At 27.0% G+C, this 27,203-nt stretch overlaps 7 protein-coding genes and 1 long non-coding RNA gene across 10 annotated transcripts; 3 read left to right on the top strand and 5 right to left on the bottom strand.

Moving 5' to 3' along the window:
• Positions 1–228: 228 nt before the first annotated feature.
• LOC141537814 (uncharacterized) lies at positions 229–1,575 on the top strand. The gene is given in 2 exon segments (XM_074258992.1): positions 229–971; positions 974–1,575. Coding segments are annotated over 2 exon segments (594 nt in total). The 5' UTR covers positions 229–733; the 3' UTR covers positions 1,330–1,575.
• Vps37b (vacuolar protein sorting 37B) lies at positions 1,523–2,746 on the bottom strand. Its single transcript, XM_074258991.1, has 4 exons — positions 2,342–2,746; positions 2,091–2,262; positions 1,941–2,023; positions 1,523–1,867 (listed from the first exon to the last, which is right to left on the bottom strand). The coding sequence occupies exons 1-4, from the start codon at positions 2,471–2,473 to the stop codon at positions 1,613–1,615; spliced, it is 642 nt and encodes a 213-aa protein (XP_074115092.1). The 5' UTR covers positions 2,474–2,746; the 3' UTR covers positions 1,523–1,612.
• A 1,658-nt stretch (positions 2,747–4,404) lies between these two features.
• Positions 4,405–6,855, bottom strand: LOC141537812 (thioredoxin domain-containing protein 9). The gene is given in 4 exon segments (XM_074258990.1): positions 4,405–4,917; positions 4,920–5,104; positions 6,244–6,442; positions 6,535–6,855. Coding segments are annotated over 4 exon segments (648 nt in total). The 5' UTR covers positions 6,712–6,855; the 3' UTR covers positions 4,405–4,830.
• Positions 6,856–8,300: 1,445 nt separating this feature from the next.
• On the bottom strand, positions 8,301–10,197 carry LOC141537724 (uncharacterized). Its single transcript, XM_074258870.1, is given in 4 exon segments — positions 8,301–8,800; positions 8,802–9,637; positions 9,759–9,937; positions 9,940–10,197. Coding segments are annotated over 4 exon segments (1,419 nt in total). The 5' UTR covers positions 9,977–10,197; the 3' UTR covers positions 8,301–8,433.
• Positions 10,198–10,463: 266 nt separating this feature from the next.
• Positions 10,464–12,490, top strand: LOC141537799 (uncharacterized). 3 transcript variants are annotated; one of them, XR_012480974.1, is made up of 5 exons: positions 10,464–10,654; positions 10,765–11,342; positions 11,415–11,573; positions 11,636–11,838; positions 12,393–12,490. XR_012480974.1 is itself a non-coding variant. In XM_074258979.1 (5 exons), exons 2-4 carry the CDS (start codon positions 11,274–11,276, stop codon positions 11,811–11,813), a joined length of 375 nt encoding a protein of 124 aa, XP_074115080.1. In that variant the 5' UTR covers positions 10,464–10,654; positions 10,765–11,273; the 3' UTR covers positions 11,814–11,838; positions 12,393–12,489. The 3 variants fall into 3 exon arrangements, 2 of the variants coding, with proteins under 2 accessions (XP_074115080.1, XP_074115079.1); XM_074258979.1 differs by having other exon boundaries at positions 11,415–11,542; positions 12,393–12,489; XM_074258978.1 differs by lacking the exon at positions 12,393–12,490 and having other exon boundaries at positions 11,415–11,542; positions 11,636–12,378.
• A 4,591-nt stretch (positions 12,491–17,081) lies between these two features.
• LOC141537783 (ribosomal RNA-processing protein 8) lies at positions 17,082–18,415 on the top strand (the record flags this gene model as incomplete). Its single annotated transcript, XM_074258973.1, has 3 exons — positions 17,082–17,590; positions 17,676–17,912; positions 17,990–18,415. Coding segments are annotated over 3 exons (1,017 nt in total), but the record flags the coding sequence as incomplete, so codon positions are not given.
• On the bottom strand, positions 18,040–24,921 carry Mus301 (mutagen-sensitive 301; the record flags this gene model as incomplete). The annotated part of the gene is given in 20 exon segments (XM_074258974.1): positions 18,040–18,181; positions 18,503–18,637; positions 18,695–18,829; positions 20,359–20,420; positions 20,423–20,471; positions 20,532–20,705; positions 20,791–20,886; positions 20,956–21,113; positions 21,192–21,395; positions 21,398–21,608; positions 22,790–22,850; positions 22,852–22,928; positions 23,020–23,257; positions 23,318–23,463; positions 23,566–23,736; positions 23,738–23,756; positions 24,394–24,580; positions 24,583–24,673; positions 24,744–24,791; positions 24,793–24,921. Coding segments are annotated over 19 exon segments (2,346 nt in total), but the record flags the coding sequence as incomplete, so codon positions are not given.
• A 57-nt stretch (positions 24,922–24,978) lies between these two features.
• Positions 24,979–26,839, bottom strand: LOC141537801 (uncharacterized). The gene is made up of 4 exons (XR_012480975.1): positions 26,673–26,839; positions 26,452–26,587; positions 25,879–26,313; positions 24,979–25,317 (listed from the first exon to the last, which is right to left on the bottom strand). It is a non-coding gene; the product is annotated as an uncharacterized LOC141537801 (long non-coding RNA).
• Between the last annotated feature and the right edge of the window lie 364 nt (positions 26,840–27,203).

Here is a 27,203-nt window from a genome sequence, read left to right on the forward strand (position 1 = left end):
AAAATTTCTAAATGTCAATTTTTGTTTCTTATTTTTTTGCCACAATTTATTTGTTAACAAAAGTTCTAAGAATGATCAAATATCTGCTAAATTAATTTTCATAAAGGTATCCCTACTCTCCATATTTATAATACTGTAGTTAGTCGTCAGCTGTCAATTTAAAAATTTTTTTTTATAACAAATCATTTTTATAACAAATTTACAATAATAAAATGCCTCTAAAAATTTTCATTTGTAATTTTTATTAATTTTTACATGTGGAATTTTTTAATTAAATTTTTTTTTATAATAATTTCATTATTATAAAATTTTAAAATAATTTTTAACGTCTGCTAACTTCAGTGTCATATAAAAAATGGCGCTCAATACTACCGCTGCGATCTAGTGGAATAAACAAAAAATATGCAATTGCACTAGCATGAAAATACACTCCAAAAAGTGTAGGTTAATTCTCTATCCGTCAGTTTTTCAATGTTGTTTTTTTTTTTGAGAGTACAAACCAATACATATACATGAATAACTTTTCTAATTATAAATAAACTTTTTAATGTTTTCAATAACAAATAAATGTTGTAATAAGTTATTTGTTCTACGATTAATAAATTCAACATTAAAAATTTTTTAATTTTTATAAAAACAAGGTAACATGATTATAATTATTATTGCTAAGGATAAATTTATATTAAAATTTATCCCAATAATAACATAAGTGTAAATCAGACTGGCTGCAAAAATGGCTCACATCTTCATAAGAAGGTGGTTGTTTAAATTTTATGAAAAAAGACAATTTAGTTCAAAGGGCAGAAATCATTACGAAAGTTTAGAAATAAATTCAAAAGCTACTCAAGGTGAAATAAAAAAAGCATATTATAAATTATCAAAACAGTATCATCCAGATGTAAATAAATCTGAAGAAGCTCCAATAAAATTTCGTGATGTGGCAGAAGCCTATGAAATTTTAGGAAATTACGAAAACGTAAACAATATGATAGAACTATTCAAGTTCGATCACCTAGTTACCAGAAGCGTGAGAATATGAAGCCAGCAGATTTTACAAAGGAAGCTCATCGCGCTCATGTAGAAATATTGCGTCACAGAGTTCAACACGATGGTACTCCGATTTATAACTTTGATGCATGGACAAAAGCACATTACGGAGAAATTTTTGAAAAATCTCGTAAAAACAAAGAATATTGGCGAAGGTACAGACAATCAAAAGAAGAACGGATTGAAACTTCAATTTCACAGTACAGAAACTGCGTTTCTAATTTGTTTTTTCATAACAACATTTTCATTCCTAATTTTTGGTCTGTTATTACCATCTACTGATGACACAATACCTCAAGATTTTGTTAACAACAAGAATATAAGCAGTGATGATAGTTCAAAAAAACCTTCGGATTCAACGTGATGGAAATAAAGATCATTGGCTGGACCAATGATATAAGTCTACAACTTCATAGTAACTTATTGGTGTATTGAATTATTATTTATGTAGATAGTAAAGAAGATAAGATAAATGTAAATGGAAAGTATCATAGCTTAAATAAATATTATTGAATATAAAGTTTTAAATTAGTTGAATAAAAATTATACAAATAAAGTTTTTAATTTAATAGGGTCGAAAACATGATGTCACTGGCATTGGCATTGATACAGGACCTGTAGGATATGGAACACCTGTATCAGAAAAATTGCGACCTTGTGGGTAGTTTGACCCACTTTTAGGAAACTTTGATTTTTTTCTCAATTCTTTCATTTTATCAATTTTAACTTTGCGTAAATGCATCAGTTTACGTTTAACAAGGAACTGCTCTAAAAATTCATCAACATCCAAATTTCCAGCAAGAAAATTTTCAGCGTGTTTCTGCAAAAAATAATATTTATTGTTGGTCTTATTTTGTAATTATGACGTTTAGATATAACATATAATATATTACCTCAGATTCTTCTTCTATTTCTGTAGCTGAAGATTGCAAAAGTTCCATTGCCGTATCAATTGACAGACAATCCGACTTGCTCTCTGAAAAATTCGATTATTTTATTAAACAAGGATAAATTTATTTAATATAGTCTAAATAAATACATACTTATATCGTTCATAATTCTTTGTATGTTTAAGCATAAAGCATTGCCTTTCTCTCCAAGTTCTAAGAGTATTTTTTTACTCTCTTCCAATTCAGGTTGTTTTGCCAAATTAAATTCAGCAAGTGAACGATTACTGGCCATTAGCATTTCTTTTTCTGTTTCCAGGTCTTTAAACTGAAATACGTTTTTGAATTACGTTTTTAGATATTATTAACGCTCACGTATTTATCAATCAATGGCTTTATAAAATTACCTGTTTAATGTCTTTGACAACTTCTTCAAATTTTCCTTCATTGTTAAGTATTTCTTTGAGTTCATCATTGCTTAAATGATTAAGCAATGCCAGAGCTGCAGGAATGTCAGGCTCTTGAGTTGAATTAAACATGATTTTTTATTCGTTTAGTTAAATTAAATAAAATAATACAAGAAAAATGACAGTATTATAAATATACACTACACGATCAAGTAAATAAAGCTCTTCAATTGTCGATTGTTGTTATTATTATTATTACCATTATTCATCATGAGACTTATCAACTTTTAAGGGCGAGTTCGAAATTTAACACATAAAATAAAAGCGTTTAGTTGAAATGAATTTAAAATAGAAAAGCAACGATGCAAATACCAGTTGTTCTGTAGTAAAACAATAATTACAATAATTGATAATTACTTTGGTAAAAATTGATGTATATTTACAAAAATTACAGAAATTCTACTTGATTTTTATTATTGTGATTCTATTTGTCAATGTGTGAGAGTTACCCGTATTAGCGTAACATCTCGTAGTATAATTCACGCCACCTAATGGACACTGAGAAATTCAATGCTGAAGTTAGCTGTCAGCTGTCAATTTTAAAAATTTTAATAAGAAATCAATTATAATAAAAAAATGCTTCTAAAAATTTTCACTTGTAATTTTTATTGATTTTCACATGTGAAACTTTTTAATTAATTTTTTTAATAATTGCATTATTATAAAATTTTATAACAATTTTTAATGCCTGCCAACTTTAGTATCATAGAGATTCATTATCACGTGAGACCTATTTAAATGACTCTATTAATTGATTAAAAATGACATTAAAGTTAGCTGTCACTTGACAATTTTTTAATTTTTTTAACAAATAAATTTGCTCCAAAAAATTATTTTTAAAAAATTGCATTTTTAGTTTTTTTAAATTTTTAAATGTCAATTTTTTTGCTATAATTTATTTGTTACAAAAATTTTAAAATTATCAACTATCTGCTAAGTTAATTTTTATGATTAAAAATTCAAGTGGTTTTTAAAATTCTTCCCACAAATCCAAGTACAAACCATCAAAAATACAAAAACATCCCTACTAATATTATAAATGTGAACGTAAGTTTGTTTGTTAAGCTTTCACCCGAAAACTACTCAACTGATCATCATGTAACTTTGTACACATATTCTTAGAGGTATTAAAAGTAACATAGGATACTTAAAAATTATTTTTACAAAAGAAAAAAATTGTTTGTCAAAAAATGAGAATCACATTGATTCAGTTCTATTGAAATGTAATGGTCTTTGATATTTATCTAAGGACTTCAACGAGAGCAAAGCCGCGGGTAAAAGCTAGTATTTTAATAAAACAAACATTTGTTAGAATCTACGGAGAGAAACAAGTATTTTTAAGCTATTCTCATGTAACTTACGCATCATGTACTACAAATTCAATAAATAAAGACATTTTTAAATACAAGAAAAAAATAAAATTTATTATTTTATGATACTGAAATTGAGAGACTTTTAACAATTTTTAGATTTTTTTAGCAAACCTGACAAGGAAAAATTATTTTAAAATTCCATTTTTAGAAACTCTAAAAATTATAAATGCCATTTTTAAAAACAGTTTTCTGTATCCTATTTATTTTTCAAGAAAAATCAAAAAAATTCTCGTCTGCTAATTTCAGTATCATATTATTTTAATGAGTTGCAATGATTGAAGGATACATGAATATATTTCTTCCTGATTTTTAATCTTTGTGATTTGGTTTATACATTCCATTAATTGTATTTAAAATTGATGGTAGCAGTCTTACAATCAAACGTCGAATTGTAAAATAATGATATAAATAACAAATTTACATTTTGACATTTGTGATATATTTATTTTATAATAATTATTATTAATAAACTTCATTCGAAAATTCATAAAACAAAATTATTCTTCTCTAAAATAATTTATAATCTTTAGATGTTACACCGTGTTCATAAATAATTTTTTGTTACATTTATTTTTAAATAATTTTAAGCTTTCAGTGAAAAAAAAAAAAGTTACATTAATGAGAAAAAAATTTTTAATCGTTTTTCTCCATCATTTTGATTGAAATTTAATTAAAAAGAAAAATGACAGCTTTTGATTAGTCTTTTCGGAACATACGATTGTAATCAGTTCATTGTGTAATAATAAAAATACAAAAGTATAAAAATCACAATGTTAGTGAAAAATGGATATCTATAAATCTTAGCAAGCTAGAATATATTTTCAGTGCAGTTATAGTTATTAAACATAAAAATTTCTGGCGTTAAAAACTCAAATATTGCAATTTTATCGAGTTATTGTACAAAAATTTTAATACCAAACATTTTCTAAGACTAAGTGCTTTAATTATTGAAAAAATATATATTTCTAATTATAATTAGCCGAAATTTGGAAATATGAATAATATAAAAATTTGGAAAAACAAAAAGTTACTAAATTTCAAATGAACATTTTAGATTCAAATTTCATCAGCATCACTATCATCGGAGTCATATTTACTTCGGATGGTTTTGGGTTTTTTCAAGTGTGTTATTTTTTTCTTCACTCCTTTTCTGGAGGATGTAATAAATCTCCATTGTAGGAAATTGCGGCGGAATGAGCGATGCGCCACTCTAGCATTTCTGTTGAAAAATCATCGCAGTTTCCTAAATCAGTAAAACCGATTATAAAATCTACAGTTTTACTATCTTTAACAATAGCGATTGTTGGAATAACCCTGATTTTCAATCGTTCTGAAATAAAAAATTAAATTGTATCAAACTAAAAGCATTTTGTTTATAGAAATATAATTTTTGATTAATAGTTCATTTTTAAGTACAAAATATTGTTCAATGATACGCTACGTAAAAATTGTTATTAAATTATTTATTGTTGTCAATATTAGGTTGAAAAATTTTTAAGGGTACACCTAGTGTGAAATTTTGAAAATTTAATTTTTATACCTTAAAAATAACATACTAAAATTTTTAATCGATATCTTAAATAGTTTTTAAGTTACAGCCATTTAAAGAGTAGCTGTTCGGCAGTTAGAATAGGATCATTTGATCTTTAAACGCGTTTTTCTCGAAACAGCATTTTTGAATTTGCTACTGTGATTACTCGGAGACAAATGATCCGAATACTATCAAATTTTTTTCTGTATATTTTGTATATAGTTCTCCTTATACAATGACCCACCAGTTTTTTAATTTGACCAAAAATCGAATTTTGACAGGCCAAAAACGACCAAAATTTTCGGTAAAATTCAACTTTTTTTTTTTTAAACGCCGCCATTTTGTCAATTTTTATGAGGTTGAAGTTAGTAGACACTTGACAATTTTTTGATTTTTCTTGAAAAATAAACAAGGCATAGAAAATTATTTATAAAAATCTCATTTATAATTTTTCAGAGCTTCTAAAGATGAAATTTTTAAATAAAATTTTCTTGCCATAATTTGTTTGTTAAAAAAATTCTAGAAATGATCAGATGTCTCTCAATTTCAATATCATCAATTTTTGATATTTTTTTCGGCAGTAGGTACAAGGTCATTGTACGGACAATATCTTCTAGCTTAACGACAATTTTTTTGTTTCATCTACGGAAAAGGCTAAAATCACAGCAGCAGTGGATCTTTCTTTTTTAGCGCCGTGGGAAATCGCGTGTAACTCGAAAAATATTTAATTTTTTCTTAAAAATTTTACTGTGTATTCTTAAAATATAAATAAGTATACCCTTAAAATTTTAAAACAATTGATACTGTAGTTTTTTTAATTTCCAAAATCGCCTTTTTTAGGCTGTCACACTAGGTGTGCCCCTTAATAAAAGAGAAAAGCTGTAAATAATTTTAAACTTTAACAGAGAAGTAATGAAAAATGAATAATGCTAAATTACCTGTCAAGAATGGAGCCCGTTCAACATTTAGTTTACAAAAGCGTGCTTCTACATGTTTTTTAGCCAATCCTTTAAAGTGTTCATCCACTATTTTACATCTAGGTGAATCATCTTTGTAAAATAAACATACAATATTCTGTGATTTTGGATACTTCAAAAATTCCTTTTCGTTGTAGATTTCATTATATTCTCCATGACCCTAAAAAATTATTGATATGAAACAATTTAAGCTAAGAATAAAGTGTCGATCTAAAAACCTAGATCTTTATCGGATAAAGAATTAAAACTTACTGCCGCAATCCACGTTTGTTTTTGATGATGAATTTGCTTTAGCTCTTTTAACCTTTTTTCTCTCAATTTTTCCAGATCATCACTATCAAGTCTTTCTAGCTGTTCTAATTCAGCATCTAATTGCTTTTCCACCTGATTTGCTACCTCCAATACTTTTTGTTGGATTAAAGCATCCATTTTTTATGTCAAAAAACAAAAACTGTATAATGAATTTAGACTGATGTGGAATTTTATTAACTAATACCTTATATGGATTTATCAAGATCTCTGACAGAGGCAGAATCGCAGAACATGAGATTTCAACACATTGACTTCTACTATACATACATACATAGATACACTTACTGTATATTGGCTTAATAATTTAACCGACAGACTGCAGGTCATTAAAATTTTCAAATCTTCTTACTTTTTCTTACAAGATTAAGGTAGAAGACCCAGTTGTTGACACTTGTAATTTTGTTTTAATTTAAAAAAATAAATCAGCTCTAATAAATTAATAAATGTAATTTTTGAATTATAAATTTTAAGATAATTGATTTTTTGAGAACATTTAATTTTTTTAATTAGAATAAAATCATGTCATTAAATTTAGCTGTCACTTGACAATTGTTTTAATTTTTTTGACAAATAAATTATTAAAAAAATAGACTTGTAGAAATTTTAATAAATTAAAAATGCAATTTCTTAAAAGAATTTTTAGAACAAATTTTTTGTTAAAGAAAATTAAAAAATTGTCAAGTGACAGCTAACTTTAATGTCATCTAAAATTGCAAGTGTCAAACAACTAGGCCAGTGTCAATAACTGGAACTTTTACCTTAGTTATAAATCAAGTAATAAAAAAATTATGACATTAAAGTTAGCAATCACTAGATAATTTTTTTATTTTTTTTTTTAAATTCTATATGTAAATTTTTTTTGCCATAATTATTTGTTAAAAAAACTCTTAAAATTATTAAGTATCTACTAACTTAATTTTTATAAAAATTATGATTTAAATTAGTAAAAAACCCGAAGTTACATCAGTATTTAAAAGTCAAAAAATAATTTGAATAATATTTCATATATTTTGTGAGAGAAACGTTATAATTTAAAACGTATCGATTTTTTTATTACGTCCTTTAACTTTTTTTTTTTTTTTTTTATATATAGTGATTTACAAAATTTTTCGATAAGAAATTAAAAACTTGATACTTCAATATACTTTTTTAATCTCTAAATGACCATCTCTTAATTCCTTCCAATGGACTAATATGCATTAAATTGTCAGCAGCATCTCTGTAATTTTCTTATAATAAAAGTACTAAATAAAATTGAACAATCATTTATTTTACATCATATCCTTTATTTTCTAAAAACATTTTCACTTTATTTTAAAAAATAATTTTCATTTTTTTTTTTTTACGAAATACATATCTCACATTGAAGTTAAGGATTAAAAAAAATTATACTTAATTATTTTCATAATATTTCTCCTTATTTGATAGATTACTCACGTTATTTCTTTATCCTCAAGCTTGGTTTGAAAAGGCTCCACAGTTTGTTGAAATAATTTATAAAATTGCGCATCAGTTTTTATTTGATGAAGGTATCGCCGCATAACTTGAATGCTTGGTAAATTCATGTATTGATTTTCTAAAAGAAATCTATACATTCGAGGTGATTCAATGTAAATAACAAGTGCAAGAAATACCCAAGTTTGGGTAAAATTGACATTATCATTATTTGAAGCTGCGTTTAAAGATTCTTTTATCATTAACTTTTGAACTTCTGAAATATTCAATGTCTCAATCATCTTAATGAATGTTTGAGGATCATCTTTCATAGCCTCGTATTTTTCATTGCGTTTAGTCATTTTGGAAAGAAGTTTGTGCAATTCATAAATTGTCTGATCTTTTTCACAAGCTCTGCACTTTTTCTATATCATCACTACTAAGCTGGAATGGCTTTTTTAGTTTACGACGAACAGAGGGTAAGCTCAACGAAGTACACTTTGAACAACGAGTACCATTACCTTTTATGAGAATAGAGCAGTCATTGTGACGCCATTTAACATCTTGACGATACATTAATACATTATCGACGTCAAGAGATGACATTTTCTCTAAACCATCACATATTACACGTTGATCAAACTCTTCTATAAATTCTTCAACGTCGCGCAATCCACGAACTACAAAACTTCTACCATCTGAAAATAAATTATGATCCAAAGGATTAAGTTGTTTTCCAGCAGCTGAGCACTGGAAATTCATGTCACTCTTCAAAAACTTGTTTCTGAACATAAGGTACACCTGTTTGAGTCATATTCATACGAGCATAAATAACAGTTGTTGCTCTACCCGCAGAAATTACCATTGTCGACCAGCCTCTTGGTAAACGAACTTCATTGTAAACATCAAGAAGGTCTTCAAATAACATTGGCTCTTCATCTAAAGGATCTAAAACATCCATTGCCATGTCGTCATAATTTCTATGTGTTCTCTCTTCACTGGCATCATTTGATCCTTTTTCAGTGTCAATAGAATTCCAATCAACTGATTCTTTTAATGATTCTTCATCTTGAGATTCATAATCTTTAACTTCATTACTAGCAGACTCATTGGTTTTATCTTTTTCATTTTTTTCTCCATTTTCTTCAGGATAATTAACTTCTTCAATGTAAACTATCTGAGAGTTATCATTAGCTTTCAAGTAAATAGTATTATCAGAATCACGTACCGTATATGATTCATCAACTTCAAGCGTTCTTAAATCTTGCATTTGATCATCGGCGACTACAATCATATCACCGTGCTCTTCAAGAGTTGAATTAGCTTCATCAATTGTTTGTGTAATGTAAACTAACTCATTATCATCTTCTTTTGTTTTTTCAGATGAGTTATTTTGAATTTCAGAATTGGAATACGTTATAAGATCAGCCTGAGGAATAAGAAATACTTGATCTTTTCCATCCATAAAAGTTACTCTCTCATCATTTCCCCAGGTACGATTTACCTGAAATACTTCATAGTCATCGTCTGTTTCAAGTTGCATGTTGTCAATGTCACAATTGACACTCGGTACTGCACCAGGACGTAGTCGGCATTTTTTATATTTGATCTATAAATTAAGTTTGTATTAATTATCTGATAATCATTGAATTTATGTATACTAGTAATAAATAAAGATATACTAATAATTACGATAAATATAAAAATTAATTTTTTCAGTGGATACTTACTGTTACTACATGAGGTGGTACACCGCTAACCCAGTGAGTGATTATATCTCCTGGAGTAAAATGTCTACTGCATACAAATGTTTCATCATTTACAACGTAATCTTTAACCCCAATAGCTTCTTGCCATTTTTTCCGAGTTTCTGCATCTTTAGGAGCGGAAAAAAAGCTGTAGGAATTTTGTAATTTGTTTCTTTGCATAAAACGCACTTGCGAGTCATTTTGTTTTACTTATACTTATTTGTTTCATAAGTTGTTTAATATGTTCAGTAAGAAACTAAATTATTTTAATTTTAAACAATTTAATCTTTCATAATTATTCAACGGAAATTATTTCGTGATTTTTTGGTTATTTTTAATTTAACATCACAATAAATAGATTTACAAATTTTGACGCATATATTTACGTACGTTTGTTTTAACTATGGAGGGTAGAGGTAAGGAGAATCATCTCATATGGGAGAAAAGTTGAAAAAGTGTCCAGCTGTATGCTATAAATAACAGTTCAAAATTCTTCCACAATCGCGCTGGTTTACATAAAGGGTATGGTATGAATGTAGCAATTTTAGATGAATTGAAGTATGCCGAGTTGAAAAATGTAAAATCATTGTCGACTAGAGTAGTCAATTATTTAAAATTTCAACAACTTACGTAGTACAGAATATTATAGTAAATATAACCTTAAAAAATATTATAAGGGAACGTAAACCTAAAGTGATTTTATTTCGTAAACTGTGAATAGTACGCTTATTGGTTTATTAACATTTAATTTTATAAAAAGTACGTGAATACCAAAACAGTTATGGGTAAAATTTGTGTTGTGAAAAGTTGTCCAAGTGGGCGTAACTCCAAAATAAAAAAATGGTTCGCCTCAGTCTATTTCGTATTTCCAACCAACAGTATGTAAATCAATTTATTATGAAAAATTTACTTTATAAACCATTGCTCATTTCTATAATTTTTTTAGTCAACGAAGGCATATTAAGTTTTTATTTATCTAATTTCACAGACACCGGCGAGATTGCAAAATTGGAAAATTTCGTTGGGTATTGAATTAAAGGCTACTGATTACATCTGTCATCTCCATTTTAAAGAGGAACAAATAAAAATGTACGAGAAACTGTACATAAAAGGAGAGCTCAAGATTATGCCTTTAGGAAAAAAAATACTTAAAGAAGAAGCTTTACCAACGATCCAGCATCAGTTTATTGCGATACTTGAACATGAGCTTCTAACAAGTACTGTAGATGAACTGGAAAAGCCAAGCTTACATTTAAATAACTCTGGAGACGAAGAGCTGTTTCAAGTGCACAAAAATAACATCTAGCCACGGAAATATTAGAAGATGAAGATTTTCCTAATAATCCAATAGGTGCTGTTGTTCAAAGTGAACAAGACTTAATAGAACCACCTCTCAGTCAAGACGCATCTAAGGATTCCTATAATCTGCAAGTAATCGAAGCTCCAAAATTACCGCCGTTTTGGCTGTATATACCCAAGCCCAATGGATTGGTATTAATGCGAATGGACCCAACAACTCAGCAGATCAAAATTCGGTTACGCTTAAACAAGGATACATCTATTACTGTATGTATTAATTAATGTTCGAGTAGATACATCTATTTTTTAAAACAATCATTGATTATTATTTTATTTCAGGTTATTTTTCTTAACAATGAAGAACTACCTCTAAACGAAAAATTGCATTCATTAAGTTGTGTCTATAACTACTTAAAATCAGTGGAAAGGTGGCCTATATGCGTTGGTACTCAGATTGACAGTACTAAGTAAAGATTGCTTGTTTTTTGATAAGTGAATGTATGAACTACTGAGGACAGAATTTATACGAATTGAATTAATATATTTACATTAATTTTCAGGTATTCAAAACTTTGTAAAAATGTGATAGTTGGTGATGACATTTATAAAAGAAACCAAGCTAATCCGAGATGTAAATCTTGTCGAATCTTACGGAATCGATTACAGAGTCAAAAGTCGACTTCAATGAATTTGGAAACAACGACTGCTAAAAAAAAGCCGTGCTTCAAATCTGGTTAAACAGTGCAAACGTTTAAAACAAATGGTAAGTTTTGTAAAATACAATTGTTTGAGGCTAGAAGCAGCATTTCATTCTTACTATTGTTCAAGATTTGTTAGGTTAACATTTATTAATTTAACAATTGGAATCGTTTCTAATTTTACGTTTATCACTTCTACTATAAATTCTATGTTTAAGCAGTTATAATGCTCACATAATTTAACGAAGGACGACAACAAAGGGTTTATAAATGTTAGATGGAGGTGTATATAATAAAATAATAAATTTTCACATTCCAGTAATAAGTTTTGATACTATATACGTATTGAATTTATCTGACATATAAAGTAGATCTTTACTAATTTTTATCATTTACAAGTACCTTATTGTACACTCTGGCCTTTAATTCAATATTATTTAACAAAATTGGTTATGGGAAAAGTTGATTTAATGCTCGACTGGTTTTTCATTTTCAAAAATATCAACATACAAATACTCTATGACGGTAAAATGGAGTGAGGTCTAGAAATCACAAAATTTATATGACTTTCAATTCATTGGATGTAATTAAACAACTTTTTTATCTATTTATTTAACAGGCAAACTTCTCAATTTATACAACTGCAATGGCTACATAGTGCATCAAAAATTGATTGTCACTGTAAAAATTTCCTGCTGGATAATATTAATATATGTGTACTTGCGAAGAGTATGCAAACATAATATTACTGATAATCTGTTGAGAAGTATCGTTATATCAACATATATATATATATATATATATATATATATATATATATATATATATATATATATATATATATATATATATATATATATATCATACTAGAGTATGATCATGTTAATCGTTAAATATTCCATTTTTACATGGCAATTTGAAAGTTTTTGGACAGTATCCAATAAGACTAAAGATAAAATAATTTTATATACTTCCTAATGTTTTTAGTTCCATCTAGGGTGATTTATACATACAAATTGTACATATATTTTTGCAATGAAATAGTTTTTATACCTAATGCGCACAAAATTTGTACATAATATTTGCAAGTAATCAATTATTTGATTTGACGAAGCAATTGGAAAGGTGTGTGTTAAGAGCTGTCAGTAAAATCTTGTCTAATATTGAAACAATTAGCGAAATAACTATGGAACTAAAAAAGAAATCGTTTTAAAAATTGGGTGCTTTCAACATGAAAATAGTTTAACGGCAAAGGTTATAGATATTTAAATTGTTATGCGCGCCCATTTTTGGCTAAGTCAGAGAATAAGCGTTACGAAGCAGCAAAAATTAAAACTAAAATGAATAGAAAAATGCCAAATTATTGTCATAAACTCAATACTAGTGATTTTTTTATAATTTTTAACATTTAATTTATTATAGACAACTATATATATACATCATTATGCCTTTTATATTATATTATGTATTTTTAAATAAATTATTTTTTTTAGCGAATAACAATGTTTTGATACGTGAATTGATTGAAGGTTTCTATGTTTTATTCTAAAAAATTTTTAAATGCAGAAATTGAATGTTTATAGAGGAAAATTTTTTTATTTTCGTTTTGCTCTTGATTAATATTTATTTATTTCATTATATTTCTTTACTTATTTACTTTGTATAACATAATTCTTTCTTCTTATTAAAATGTTTATTTATTTTTTAATATTCACAAGTAATAGTTAAATGATACGCAAAAAAATCATATGTTGTTTCCTACTTTATGCGGATTTTGAAAGGCGCGCGGTAACTTAGCGGAAGTTTTTCTTTCCTTGTTCATTTCTCAAACCTACTCTAATAATATTTGGCGCTCCCTTTAAAATTTACCCTGATGCTAATGTGGCGCCACCCTAATTTAATACAGTTCGACGGAAGCTTTTTCATATACTCAGATGATTCTTACCTCTACCCTCCATAGTTTTAACTTACCAACCACACTATAGGTGTATGAACTAGGAATTTGTTATGTCCTGCGAGGTTACTAGATTTGCTGATGATGACACCTCGTGGACAAATGGGTTGTTTATTGTCACGCGGGATTTTATTTTATAATTTAAATTGAAATATACTTAAAATTGACTGATTGAGATTGAGTGGCAAGGTATGAGTTTAAATGATAAGGGTTCAATTGAACTTAATGTTGATGTTTATTTAGAAATTGGAGAGATGGAGTGAATAGTTACAGCTCTTGGGAAGAAGTTAAGTCACAAAGTCTCAACTCTGACTGCTCAGCTTCACGTTTCCCCATTATGGTTACACGTATACACTTATACTATTGCTAGAACTACCCTTATACATAGTGCGTAATATACTATCTTACATGTATTTATATAAACTTATTTCTATTTAACATTTATTATTTGCGGCTGCGGCCGGCTTACATATTCATGTACCTGTATTTACCTGGCTTTTAATTCAGCACAACGACCTAGGGAAACCGCAGAAAACCTGGTCGAGGTACAGACAGTAATAATAACATAATATCAGATCGTTGTTAACAATGATTATCCTCATCTATTATTTATTATTTAAATTAACATATATTCATTAGAATCAATTAACGTGTTATAATTTTAAAAGGCTTTTAAAGTATTATCTGCTCAATAAATTATATCAGATGCGGATTTTACTTAAATATTTGCTAATCATTTCTAAATTCAATTTAATACCATTTGCTATTTAATTATTCTAATATGTAATTAAATTTGTCTAAAACCATTGTGACATTAAATCCATACATATGTACATATATACACATGTTGTAGCATCTAAATACTCGTTCATCTATGTTATTTAGTTATTTAAAATAAAGTAGATAAATAAGTTATTATTTATTTATTTGTTGTTAAATTCAGTTGAAGTGCCTTGTTTTTAGAGAACAAGAGACCGTTGACTTTCCACGTGTCTTTTATGGCTTTTCTTTTAAGGACTTGACGTTGTCAATGTGGCAAGGACATGTTCTGTGTTTACTCAAAGATTTTATGGTTTTTCAGTTTTTCAGAATCTAATACAATATTCCTTTGTATTATTTTCTTGACATTAAAGTTTCTCTTTCGAAGACACGTGTGCACTCGACGACCAAACTCAACAATTAAATCAAATATTAAATCCACTAGAAATTGTAAATCTATTTAAAATATTAATATAAATTTAAATTATAAATGTAACTAATTAACATATTCAAATTCTGTTTTATCTGACAAGTAGTGTCACCTGCCAGATGCAACCCAAAGCATTATAGTTATTGCGACATAACAAATTTGTTATATCCTAAAATATCATAGGTGTCGTTGTCGATGCATTACGCGGTAATTAATTTAAATTCAAATTACTTAACTCTATTTAAATATAAATATAAAATAAGTCTTTTATCTTGAAATCTCGAAAAACCGTTGCAACTCATAAATTTAGTTTAAACGCTCTCTCAAAACATACAATAAACAAAACCATTTACTAAAACTTCTCAGAAACATAAAAAGTACTTGAATAAAATGCACACGTGTTACTTAACAACTAGACCTTTGTGAAAAACTCATAAAAAGGAAAACACGTGTTGAACATTTCTCAAGGGTTTTCCTAGTTAAAATTATTTTAGCTAAATATTCTCAAGAGGTCATAAATTATAAGATATAATAAATACGAAATAGAAAGCATAAAGCCTTAAAACATCCAACACTGGGACCATTTGTTAGATAAATAAACAATACTTTTAGAATATCTTATAATTATTAAATAATATTAATGTTTTAGTTTAACTAAAGAATAGTTTTCATATGGATTAATAAACAAATAATGATAGATTCATATTAATATTAATATGATGTATATAAATATATATATATATATATATATATATATATATATATATATATATATATATATATATATATATATTTGTATCGACATGGGTTTTTCCTGTGGTTTCCCCATGTCACTGTTCTTAGAGCCTAAAGAAAGGTGAGGAACAGGGCAAATGCGATACAAAAGGCACAAGTCGGACCACAGCCGCAACACTAAAAATATATAAAGAAATATTATAATCTAACTTTGTTAATATTTAATAAGCAATAATACATGCAATTATAATACTATAATAATAATAGTAAAATACTGACTAAGAATAATATTATAATAAATAATAAGGGTAGAAATAATTAGTTAAACACCAAAAGTAATAACTATTGTAACTAACAAATATAAGAATCTAAAGTATAAGAATAATATAAGATAGCATGACAGCCCTCACGTATGTCTGTGTGTGGGTACCTAGCTAATATATAGTAAACCTACATATAAAAGTTATAAGTATTAGTGTGTATTCGAATATATGTTATTGTATGCGTACTGTAAACGTTAGATGAAGACATGTATATGTTAAGTGTATTGGTATGAACCGGTGAGGGAGGAAGTGAAACTGGAAAACTCGGACTTAAAACCGAGACTCCTTGTAATGACACTTCTCCCTGAGAGCTGTAACCGAGCACTTGCTGTAGCTGAAACCACTGAATAAAATCAAGCTCTCTGATAGTTATTATTTATCACTTAAAACAGTCCCCCTAACTAAAGTTTTCCCCTTTTCTTAATTTAATCTAACAAATCCCATTATCAAAAAACTGAATTAATAAACAACAATAAATTTAAATTGATCCCGCGTAACTACAACTCGCACTTCAGTCCAGAAGAGGCGTTACGAGCAATCTAGTGACCTCGCTGGACATAACAAATTTTTTTCTAGGTACTTTTATTTTCACATGACACTCAAAATAACTACAGTCCCATCTTGCGGAAATGGTGATTTCTGGTTTATTTTTCAATGTAAATTGGACCAAAATATTATTGACACAAAGTGACATCTAAGGTGAATTTCACTGTCGTCAAAACACGTGATTCAATTGGAGCAACATCAATAACAATAAATAAATACATGTATGTAAGGTTAATTAAAATTTTTCTATAGATCATAAAAATTAACATAAGTTTTAAAAGGAATTTATAATTATAATTGTTTGTTATTATTGAGAAAACAATTATTTATATGATTAATTGAATATATATTTTTTTAATGAAAATTAACTTAGTAGATAGTTGATAATTTTAAAAATTTTGTAACAAGTAAATTGTTGCAAAAAAAAAAAAATTTTTGGAGCAAATTTATTTGTTAAAAAAATAAAAAAATTGTCAAGTGACAGCTAAATTTCATGTCATATTTTTTTTTTCAGAGTATATATATTTCAAAAATATCCATAATTTAAAATAAAAATGAAAATTAAAAAACAACAAATCTTTACTAAAAATCCGAAAGGATCGCCAAGTAAAAAAAAATTCAAACGTAAATTTAAATAAAGATGTGAAACAAAAAGGTATCAGTAAAAAAAAAAATAAAATTCGTAAACATTTTAAAAATAAGAAAACTACGAACAATGAAGTTACGTCTCATCACCCAGAAAAAACTAAAAATAAAATTAATGAAAGCCAAGTTCACAATAATATAAGTAAAAATAAAATACGAGAATTACTGAAGCTAAAAAAAAAAGAAACTTCTAATCTTACAAATAATTCTAAAACGCTACGAGAAAGAATAATATCTCAATTAAGAGCATCTAGGTTTAGATTTTTAAATGATACTCTGTATAATAATGACAGTTCAGAATCACGTAAGATGTTCAAAGAAGATCCAAGTGCTTTCAAAGCTTATCATGAAGGCTATCAGTATCAAGTAGAGCAATGGTCATTAAATCCACTTGACGTTATAATAAACGCTGTTAAAAAATGTAAGTAAAATTAATAATTTATTGTTTATGAAAATAGTTAACACATATAATTATAAATACTTATATAATTGTTGTTTTTTTATTCGTAGGCCGAAAGAGTATGTTATTGCAGACTTTGGATGTGGAGAAGGAAGATTAGCTGATTCTGTCAAACAAAAAGTACATTCTTTAGATTTAGTTGCTGTGAATGATAAAATAATAGCGTGCGACATGGCTCACACACCTCTCCTTACAAATGGCATCAATGCTGTAGTTTTTTGTCTATCACTCATGGGTACTAATCTTGTTGATTATATTCTAGAAGCCAACCGGGTGTTAAAAATGGAGTATGTAATTTTTAGTAAATTTTGAAAGAATAATTTTAAAAAATGATCGAGTTATAAAAAATAATCTATTATTTCAGTGGAATTCTCAAAATAGCGGAAATTTCAAGTCGATTTGATGATGTTAATGAATTTATCAATTTATTAATGTCTTATGGATTCAAAAACACATGGACAGATATTGATCATAAGTATTTCTATTTTATGGATTTTAAGAAAGTTAAGAATGTTGATGCGAAAAGTAAAAAGTTGCCACCAATATCCCTGAAACCCTGTATGTATAAAAGAGATAATTACAAAATTTTAAATGTCAATAAACAAATTAAAGAACTAAACGAACTTATAGAGTAAAAATATAATTTTATACCACAAATATTGACATAATTTAAACTTTGAATTAAGTCAATCTATCAATATGTGATTAATTACTTTTCGTGCTGGCTTAAACGAGGCATGTTATACTTCAAACATATCGGTCTGGTGAGCACAACATATAGTATTTATTGTTAAAAATTAACTAACGAAAAATAATGTTATATTAGAAGAGATATCCAGGTAATAAGTAATAAATAATAATAATTTAAAGTAATTACTTGTGTACTCAACAATACAGGAGATTCATAAATATATCCATTGAATTAATCATGGAAGAAAGTTTCGGAATTTAAACCATCTAAAATTTCATCGACTTCTTCTTTAAGATTTTCCATTTTTGATATTATCAAAAGCTAAAATTTATATTTTATTGAATAAAAGATCTTTAATGATAAAATAAATTAACTCACCTTCGCTGCAACTATTATTTGCTCAACAGTTTTACGTGACAAATGACTTATTTTACTTTTTAATTCTTTCGGATCTGCTGATGCAACCAATTGTAATGTTTTGTACCCAGCTTTATACATCTGTTTCTGCTCAGCCTATTTTTTCAAATAAAAAGACAATCTTAATTAGGTGAAACCAAATTTTTTTTATCTAGAAATGTTTTCCTAAAAACAAGTTTTTGTAATTGAAAAAAAAATTTTTGAATATACAGGGCAATCTTAAAACTTTTTCACTGTTTTGGAATTAAAAGAAAGTATCAAAAATGATGAAATATTTTATAAACGACTCTCATAATTTTTCAACTTTTCCTCTTAGTTGAAATTTCACGTGCCTAATGCCAAAAGGGCGTATTACAGCAATTAAATAGGATTCCATGCCAAAAGGGCGTACACAGAAAGAAAAAAGTCTTGAGTCAAGCGTAAATTTTCTTAAATTAAAAAATCTTAAGGAAGACTGAAAATTTCTTGGATGAAATTAAAATTTTTCGAACGAAGTTAAATTTTTTTAAGCCAAGAAAATTTCTTCTTGCTTCAAAATAACTTCAGTCTTCCTTATAATTTTCTTGGTTCAAGAAATTTTTTTTTCTGTGAATAAAAAATTATTTTTGCCATTCTTTTTAGAATTACTCGAGATGTAAAGATCTGCAGAAAAAAATTTTTAACGCACTTTTGGCTCTAGGAAATTTTCGGTCCAAAGCCAAAAGGGCGTATAAAAATATCAGGATTTTTCAAAATTTCGAAAAACAGTTTTCAAAATTGTCCGAAGGTTTGTATAAAAAAATTTTGAAAAAGTCAACATTTTAGATGGTAGTAACTTTCAATTTTCATCATCTTAGACAGTACAATGATTAAAAAAGCGTATGAATTAAAAATTTTTTCCCGTACTAAGATGTTCACGTTTCTTTTTTTTTTTTTTTTTTTTTTTTTTGACGAAAATGTAGAAGATGCAGATAAAGAAAGTGCAGAAATTGTACACCAATAATCTTTCCGTACTTTGATATTAGTTTTTTTCTTGTATTTTTAACTTCGAATAATTAAAATAATTTCTTGCCCGCTATAGCTTCAATGAAAGATAGATTTTTGTTTAATCGTATACCTGAAACGCGAGTGTAGGTATGCTCTATTCTCACCTAAAAATTCAAGCCATCGATTCCGTTGTGTAAAATTGTAGTTAAAATCCATAATATGTATATATAGAATGAAAAACACCTTATTATAAGAAATTATTAACCAATCGTTAAAAAATTTTTTAGCAGAATATAGATCTGATGAAAACTCTATTTCCGAAAAAACGAGGTAAAACCAATAACTTCCCGATTTTAGAAAATTTTTTATTTTCTGAGCGGGAAGTTAAAAATTATACGCTCTTTTGGTTTTAAATCACTAAATTTTCAGTTTTCTAAAGCCAAAAGGGCGTATAACTTGAGATATACGCCTTTTTGGCTTTGGAAATTTTTTTTTACATTTTTAGGCTTAGAACATGTTTACAAAACGATTGGCATAAAAAAAAACTATACGCCCTTAGGCACACGATTTATATAAATTAAAAACAACTTTAAACGCCCTTAAACTAAAAATATATAAGAAAGACGAGATTAATCGTTAATTAATAAATTTAAACATACGATTTTCACGGCAGGTAATTCCATCAATGGCTCCAGTTCAGCTGAACAATTATAAATGAGTTTTTATGAAATGATGTGAATAAATCTGTAAACGCCCAAAATTCAGGAAGTTCCTATAAAAAAAATTTTTTTAATTCAAAAGCTTAAAATAAATATAATATTACTAAAAATACCTGACAAAATTTAATCATTGAATGAGCAAATGATGTTGTAGTAGATAATAAATTTTGGATTCTGCCACGATTTACTTGATATTTATCAGCGACTTCATGTAATGGACGATTTTCTTGTAATTCATTTAAAATTAGTGTTAAATAAAATTTTCGGAAAATCCGTTCAGGAACATTCTATTAGATCAGTCAAAAAAAAAAAAAATTAAAAATATATTCTTACTATACACTAACATGATAGTTACTAAATAAAATTGTTTACCTTTGGTGTTACTCCTTCTCGCAACTTCATAACAGCAACTTCATTGATTCCTAATAATCTCGCAACATCCATCGATCGTAGCGGCAAATTCATAATCTTAAATAATAGTAAAGTTTAAAATATTTTGACAATCACGATAACAATAAAAATAAAGACAAGGATTACCGCTTCGTAGTATATTAGGCCAACAGGCGTCAACTGATCTGCCAAATGATAGGGTGTAACTAAGAATAAAATATGGAGATCATTGCAGAGTATCAAGTGTTTTTGAGCAGCTGTTAAATCCTCGTAAATAATATACGCCGTTTTTAAATCAATAGATCCTAAAATAAAAAAATATCAATAAATTCACCTCATAAATTCAAAATTAAAAAGCATTCTGAAATATAATTATTGTATACCTTTCATAGCAGCTTTGCTTAAGTTCGATAATTCTAGACAACTTGATTTTGTAAGCACAATGGACCGTCGGCTGTTATTTGAATTTGAATTACTGCTACCTACATCGGTTGATTCTGTAGATAATTGAGATTGAATCCCTATAGTCATATTTGCTTTCATAAGTTTGTTATCAACTTGCAAAGCTTGTATTTTTATTAAATTTTTATTGCATCATCAGTAGTTTTTTTTATATCTATGTTGAGTTGCGAAGCTTGTATCTTAAGTAAAGATGAATTGACAAGATCATGTATTTGAGCTCGAGTTTTTACAAGAGACAACATAACGGAACTTAATATTAAATTGTTTATTCCACGATTTTCTTCTGTGTTCAAAGAACTTACACAATCTTCAATTTTAGATTTTAAAAGTTCTCGAACCTATTAAAGGAAAATAAAAATCAATTCAAAAGTTTTCATTAAATTTAAACAATACACTTAAATAATGAAGTAAGATAAAGTACCCAGTAGTTGAACAGGTTTCAAAGTAAAATGTATTTGACCCAACTTTTAATATAAAAAGGTGCAATTATTAGTTAGAATTAGTGATTTTCATGAAAATATAAACAATTTTGAACTGATTAAAGCGCAAAATAACGCAGATAAATGAATATTTATATTTTGACAAAGTTTTTAAGATAGACTATCAAAGGAGTAGTATGTAGTTGAACAATCAATTCTGACAAGCCGCAATAGTTGAGCACTCCGAGAGCAGTAGTTGAACTAATAAAATATATGGCAATAGGCACAGCAAAAAAATTTCAACGTTTTATTGAAATATCAAAAGAAATAACATATTTTTGAATAATATTAAAAATAATGCTATGAATATTTATTATATGTTCATTTAAAAATGAAAAATATTTGAATTTAATTTTTATAATTAGATTTTTTACAAATGACAAAGCAAATTTTCAATTATAAATAAAAAAAACTCAATTCAAAACGTTCAATAATTTTTGACTACACTAATTCTTAGCTATGACATTTATTTACTTTGCAGTAATTAATTCAAATCCCAATGCTAATCGCTAGTCTATAAACCTATTATAGGTAAGAGTGCTGTTAAAATTATACAGCTTCAGCTTGTTCAAGTTCTGGATACCGCTTTCAACATTTGGAGGTATAGTTAAACGCTAAAATTTAATATAAAAATTATAATTTATGTCTTTGCAAAAATATGTATCATTTAGAAAAGATTATGTCATTGAGTGGTACAATTTTTTTTTACTTAAAATGATGATATAACGTTTTTTTACTGATTGTTCGGTTCACGGTTTAGTATCTTTTTCATGAAAAAAATAGCATCATCGACTATTCTCGACATGTTAACTTTTAATTTAACAAAAATATAATTGTTTTGATTTATAATTGGAAAAACTTACAGAAACCAATTACTGTATCATTGAATAATTATAGTATGCACATATTACTCATAATAAATATACGGATTTTGTATTACAACAATAAGTAAAGTCTGTTTAAGTACTGTTCCCAATTTATAAGTGTTCAAGTACTGGGTACTTTACCTTAGTTAGAGCTAAAGAATAGTTATGATTTACCTTTGGAATATCTGATTGTTTACAGATCAAAATACTTTCTCTTTTTCCGCCATTCCAGCTCTCCTGCTCGACCGATCATTTGTTTGTATCTACTAAGATTTATAAATTCATTTCCTACATATGGGCTTCGTAAAATAACCTGAGAATTAATAAATATTATTTGTTAGTTAGAATTATAATAAATTCTCTAAAGTAATTTATTATACAAGTGTAATAAATATGAACATTACCCTTCTAGCTGGCAAATTTACTCCTGCAGCCAATGTCGAAGTGCAACATATTACAGAAATAACATTATCTTTAAATGCTTCCTCCAGTAATCGTCTTTCATCATTAGTTAAACCAGAATGATGATAAGCAACTCCATATTTGATGGTTTGCAATAAAATTGGACATATGTGTTGATTGTCGTCTTTTAAATTACTTAAGAGTTTCATCTTTTCAGCCTTATTATATTCCATCAAAGATCTGACACAATTAAAGTCATTGTAACAAAAAATTTTATCAATCAGTTAAAAGGAATCATACCTACAAAGAACTTTGGTCATCAGCAGTGAAACGTTTTCACAATTCTTTCGACTAGCGCAAAATATTAAACAATTTTGCTTCGGAACAACCTCCATAACTAAACCACCTATTTTGTCTGGATCTAATTTAGATGCAGTTTCTGAATACTAGAACATAAAATACCATACATTATCAAAATATACATTTTGATTAATATTTAATAGATAGAATTTGGAAATTCTGTTGTTAAAAATATTTAAAATACTTACAGATTGAGCAACTTTTTTTAATCTCAGTACATCATCATTTTTAAGATCGACTTGCCATAATTGATCATTGCACATAACATATTCTTCCAGTTCTACTGGTCGGAAGTTTTTCGTATAGAGATCAGCTTTTAAAAATTCAGCAATCTCATTTAGATTACCGATTGTTGCACTCTATCCCAATAATTTGAATACTTTCTAATGGAAATAAAAATAATTGCATTATCAAAATTGAAATAATATATATTATTGAGAGAATAATAAAAGTTTTGTGTCCAGGATAGTCATATGATAAAATCAGTTTTTAAAATCAAATTTAGTGTCATTGCAAAAGTCTTGATTTGAATTTGTGCCTTTTTGAGCTTTCATATCATTCTCATCGATAGTCAATTTATTATGATAAGCATTTAGGCTGCATTCGAAAATGCTCTATCTCTAGTCATATAATTAAGAAATGACCTTGTATCTTGTGAACTATTGAGATTTTTTAAAGATATAAGTTCTCCCCGACATTCCACTCATCGAGACCTTTCATTTAAGTACCACATCAATTTTTCATATATTTATATGTTTAGATGAAAATATATGAAAATGCATGTGGGTACTCAAATGAAAGCTCTTGATAAGTGTAACATTGGGATGAGCTTATATCTTTAAAAACGTCAATAGTTAAGAAAGTACAGTGCAATTTAACAAAAGTCACTATTTAATAAAGCTAAATTTTATTTATTTATAGTTCACAAGTCAAAGGCAGTCACATAGCGACTACAAGGTTGCTAGTTTTAAGATTAATGTATATTTGGGGAAAAAAAAAAAAAAAAAAAAGTATACTCACTATCTATAAAAATTAGTTTAGTTAAAAATCCTTCCAAAGTTGCTCCTCTGCCACTATTTTCACCCAGTGAATGTAATTCATCAACAACAACAAGTCCAATTTCATCCAATCTATTAGTTTCAATTAAACTATTTAACAATCCTGTTGCCTTTTCAATGGTACATATGAAAATCGTATTTTTCGTCTTCTCTTGATCGGTGGATATTGACCTTTACTACCAGCATACTCTTCTAATAGAAATCCCAATTGTATGGCAAATGGTGATAGTGTTTGAATCTTAAAAATATATTTTTAAATTAAATCAGTGAAAAATTAATCATGTAATAAAACAAATTGTTTTACATACCTTCTCTTGTACGATTGAAACATATGGAAGAACAAATATAACATTTTTTCTTATGACATAAAATTTCTTTCAACATCAGAATTTCAGCAACTAGAGTTTTTCCTCCACTTGTTGGAAGCGCGTAAATTAAATTTTTACGATTGTCGACAGCTTTCAAGCATTCATCTTGCCAATCTTTAAATTAAATACTAGTTAAAGTCATCATCTTCAATTAATAGAAATTTAGTAAAAGCAAGTAAAAGCAAGAAAGTAAAAATAGAAAAAAATAAAATAAAAATAATGGTGATCATTTTTATCATTTTAGTTTGAGTGGTATTGATTTTATTAACGGTATATAAATTATTCTATGATGAATATATATTTCACTATTTGCTGAAGCAATTATGCAATAAAAAAACTTCCAATTAAAAATAGCTAGCAGACCTTAAAGATAATACTGTTAAAATTGAGAAATAATATCTTCGATTGTTGTACAGGAAATTGTGAATTAGCATGCAGTTATCGGGCTCGAAAGAGAAAATTTCCTTAAATAGTTGTAGAGTTTAAAATCGTAGATCATAGCTTAAACATGTACCTATTGAATGAAAAAAATAAATAATGAAACTAGTCAAGTAAGCTGGAAGGAGGAAGAAAATAAAAATTTTGAGAGATTTTAATTCAATAGAGCGACATTGAATTGTGGATACCAAGTTTCTTATTTCTGACTGAAATTTTAAGAAACATGTAGAGTAAATATCTGAATTTTGTTTTGAAGAAATAAGGAATGAAAGATTTTATTATTTACAGCTTAAAATAATGATTACGTTTCAATTTTTTAACTTTAATTACTGTAATTGAGGTGAAGATAAAGTTAGTACAATTCACAGAATTATTATGCTAAGTTATCATCTGAATTAATCATATTAAAATTCTATATTTTAAATTCTTATTTTCTATATTAATTTTCAAATTTATCTGATTTTACTTTGTTTATATAAAAACTATTTAAATTAATTTTATACAATATTATATTATGTACTCACAGAAATTGTTTTTTTGTAAAAATCGTATATACTACGTAATAAAAATTGCTATTTGGCCTGTGTCTTGGCATCAATAAACAAATCTAAATCTAATTTATTTATAATAGACTTACCATATAACTCAGTTATATTTTTAGTTTGTTTGATTAATAATTCAACATTTTTTGAGAGTCCGTAAAAGATGTATTTTCATTTATATCATTTTGGCTAGATTTTGCTTCCACAAGTTCTTGGCTTTGGTAATCAAATAATGAAAATTCTAAATTTTGTACCAGCAACTCGTCATTCTCGATTATTTCTATTTGATTAAGCTTATTTTGATCAAAGGCTGTCACTTCATCGTTATCACATTTCATTTTATTTATTGATACTGACTGAGTGAAATTTCCAATACTGTTATTAAATTTAGAATCCAAAGATTTTGATTGAGAAATAATCGTATTATCAATCCAAGATGTTTCGTTCCATTGTAAATCTTCAAGCATAATATCATCAGTTATGCATGGTTCGTTTAAATCATTGACCAAATTTAAATTATTCATAATTATCTGCAAGTATAAAAAAATATAAATAAAAGATAAATTACAAATTATAATATTGATATCATCTGTTCTCAAATAATGACAACAAAAATCCTTACCAAAAAGCTGATTGAAAAGTAATAATTTTACATGAATTATACTTACTGACACACTTTAATAGTAGCATAAGATTAAAAACATAGATTGGACGCTTTTTATTGTGTAAATTTTATGATTCTCAATTTATGAAATAAATTGCAATCCAATTTTGAAAAGATTATGAGCCAATGATTATAACCACCTGAAACAAATTCTTATTTGTATCCGCCATGTGTTTACTTTTGGAGGAAAATAATTGATGTAAAACGCTAAATTTGATACTTTACAAGTTTGATCGTCATTATTGTCAGCAGTGTTTAAATAAACCTAGTAATTTACCAACAAAAAAGTGAAATAAGTAAACGCTCATATCCATGACATTGAAGTTGGCAGGCATTAAAAATCATTTTAAAATTTTTTAATAATGCAATTATTAAAAAAAAGAAAGAGTGTGTGTACTCATGTACACGCGTTAGAAGTTATACTTCTTTGGCGTATATTATATTTTATTATATTATATTATATTATATTATATTATACTTTTTCTATTGCTAGTCATATTGGAAATGCTATCAGAAATCGATTAAGTGCTGACCATTTACAGCAAATATTATTCCTTAAATCCCTACCAACAGCGGAATGGTATTTCTAATAAGAAAAACTTAATTTTACTTTCTTTTAATAATTTTATTATTCTTTTTGAAACTAGAAAAAAATATTTATTTTTTATTAAAATATACATTTAACTAATAATACTTTTTATTTGATTAATATTTAATAGCAGTATTAATATTTAATTAAATCAATTTAATTAATAA

The sequence above is a fragment of the Cotesia typhae genome, unplaced genomic scaffold (genome assembly GCF_013202065.1).
Source record: "Cotesia typhae breed Kobodo isofemale line unplaced genomic scaffold, CoteBio_Ctyphae contig_142, whole genome shotgun sequence".
Lineage (NCBI taxonomy): Eukaryota > Metazoa > Arthropoda > Insecta > Hymenoptera > Braconidae > Cotesia > Cotesia typhae.

Coding starts and splice junctions, on each gene's coding strand:
- Vps37b (XM_074258991.1), bottom strand. CDS start 2,473: ATGTTTAATTCAACTCAAGAGCCTGACATTCCTGCAGCTCTGGCATTG. Junction 2,024..2,090: donor AAGAATTATGAACGATATAA/GTATGTATTTAT, acceptor CGAATTTTTCAG/AGAGCAAGTCGGATTGTCTG. Junction 1,868..1,940: donor AAATAGAAGAAGAATCTGAG/GTAATATATTAT, acceptor TATTTTTTGCAG/AAACACGCTGAAAATTTTCT.
- LOC141537799 (XM_074258979.1), top strand. CDS start 11,274: ATGCGAATGGACCCAACAACTCAGCAGATCAAAATTCGGTTACGCTTA. Junction 11,343..11,414: donor ACAAGGATACATCTATTACT/GTATGTATTAAT, acceptor ATTTTATTTCAG/GTTATTTTTCTTAACAATGA. Junction 11,543..11,635: donor ACTCAGATTGACAGTACTAA/GTAAAGATTGCT, acceptor ATTAATTTTCAG/GTATTCAAAACTTTGTAAAA.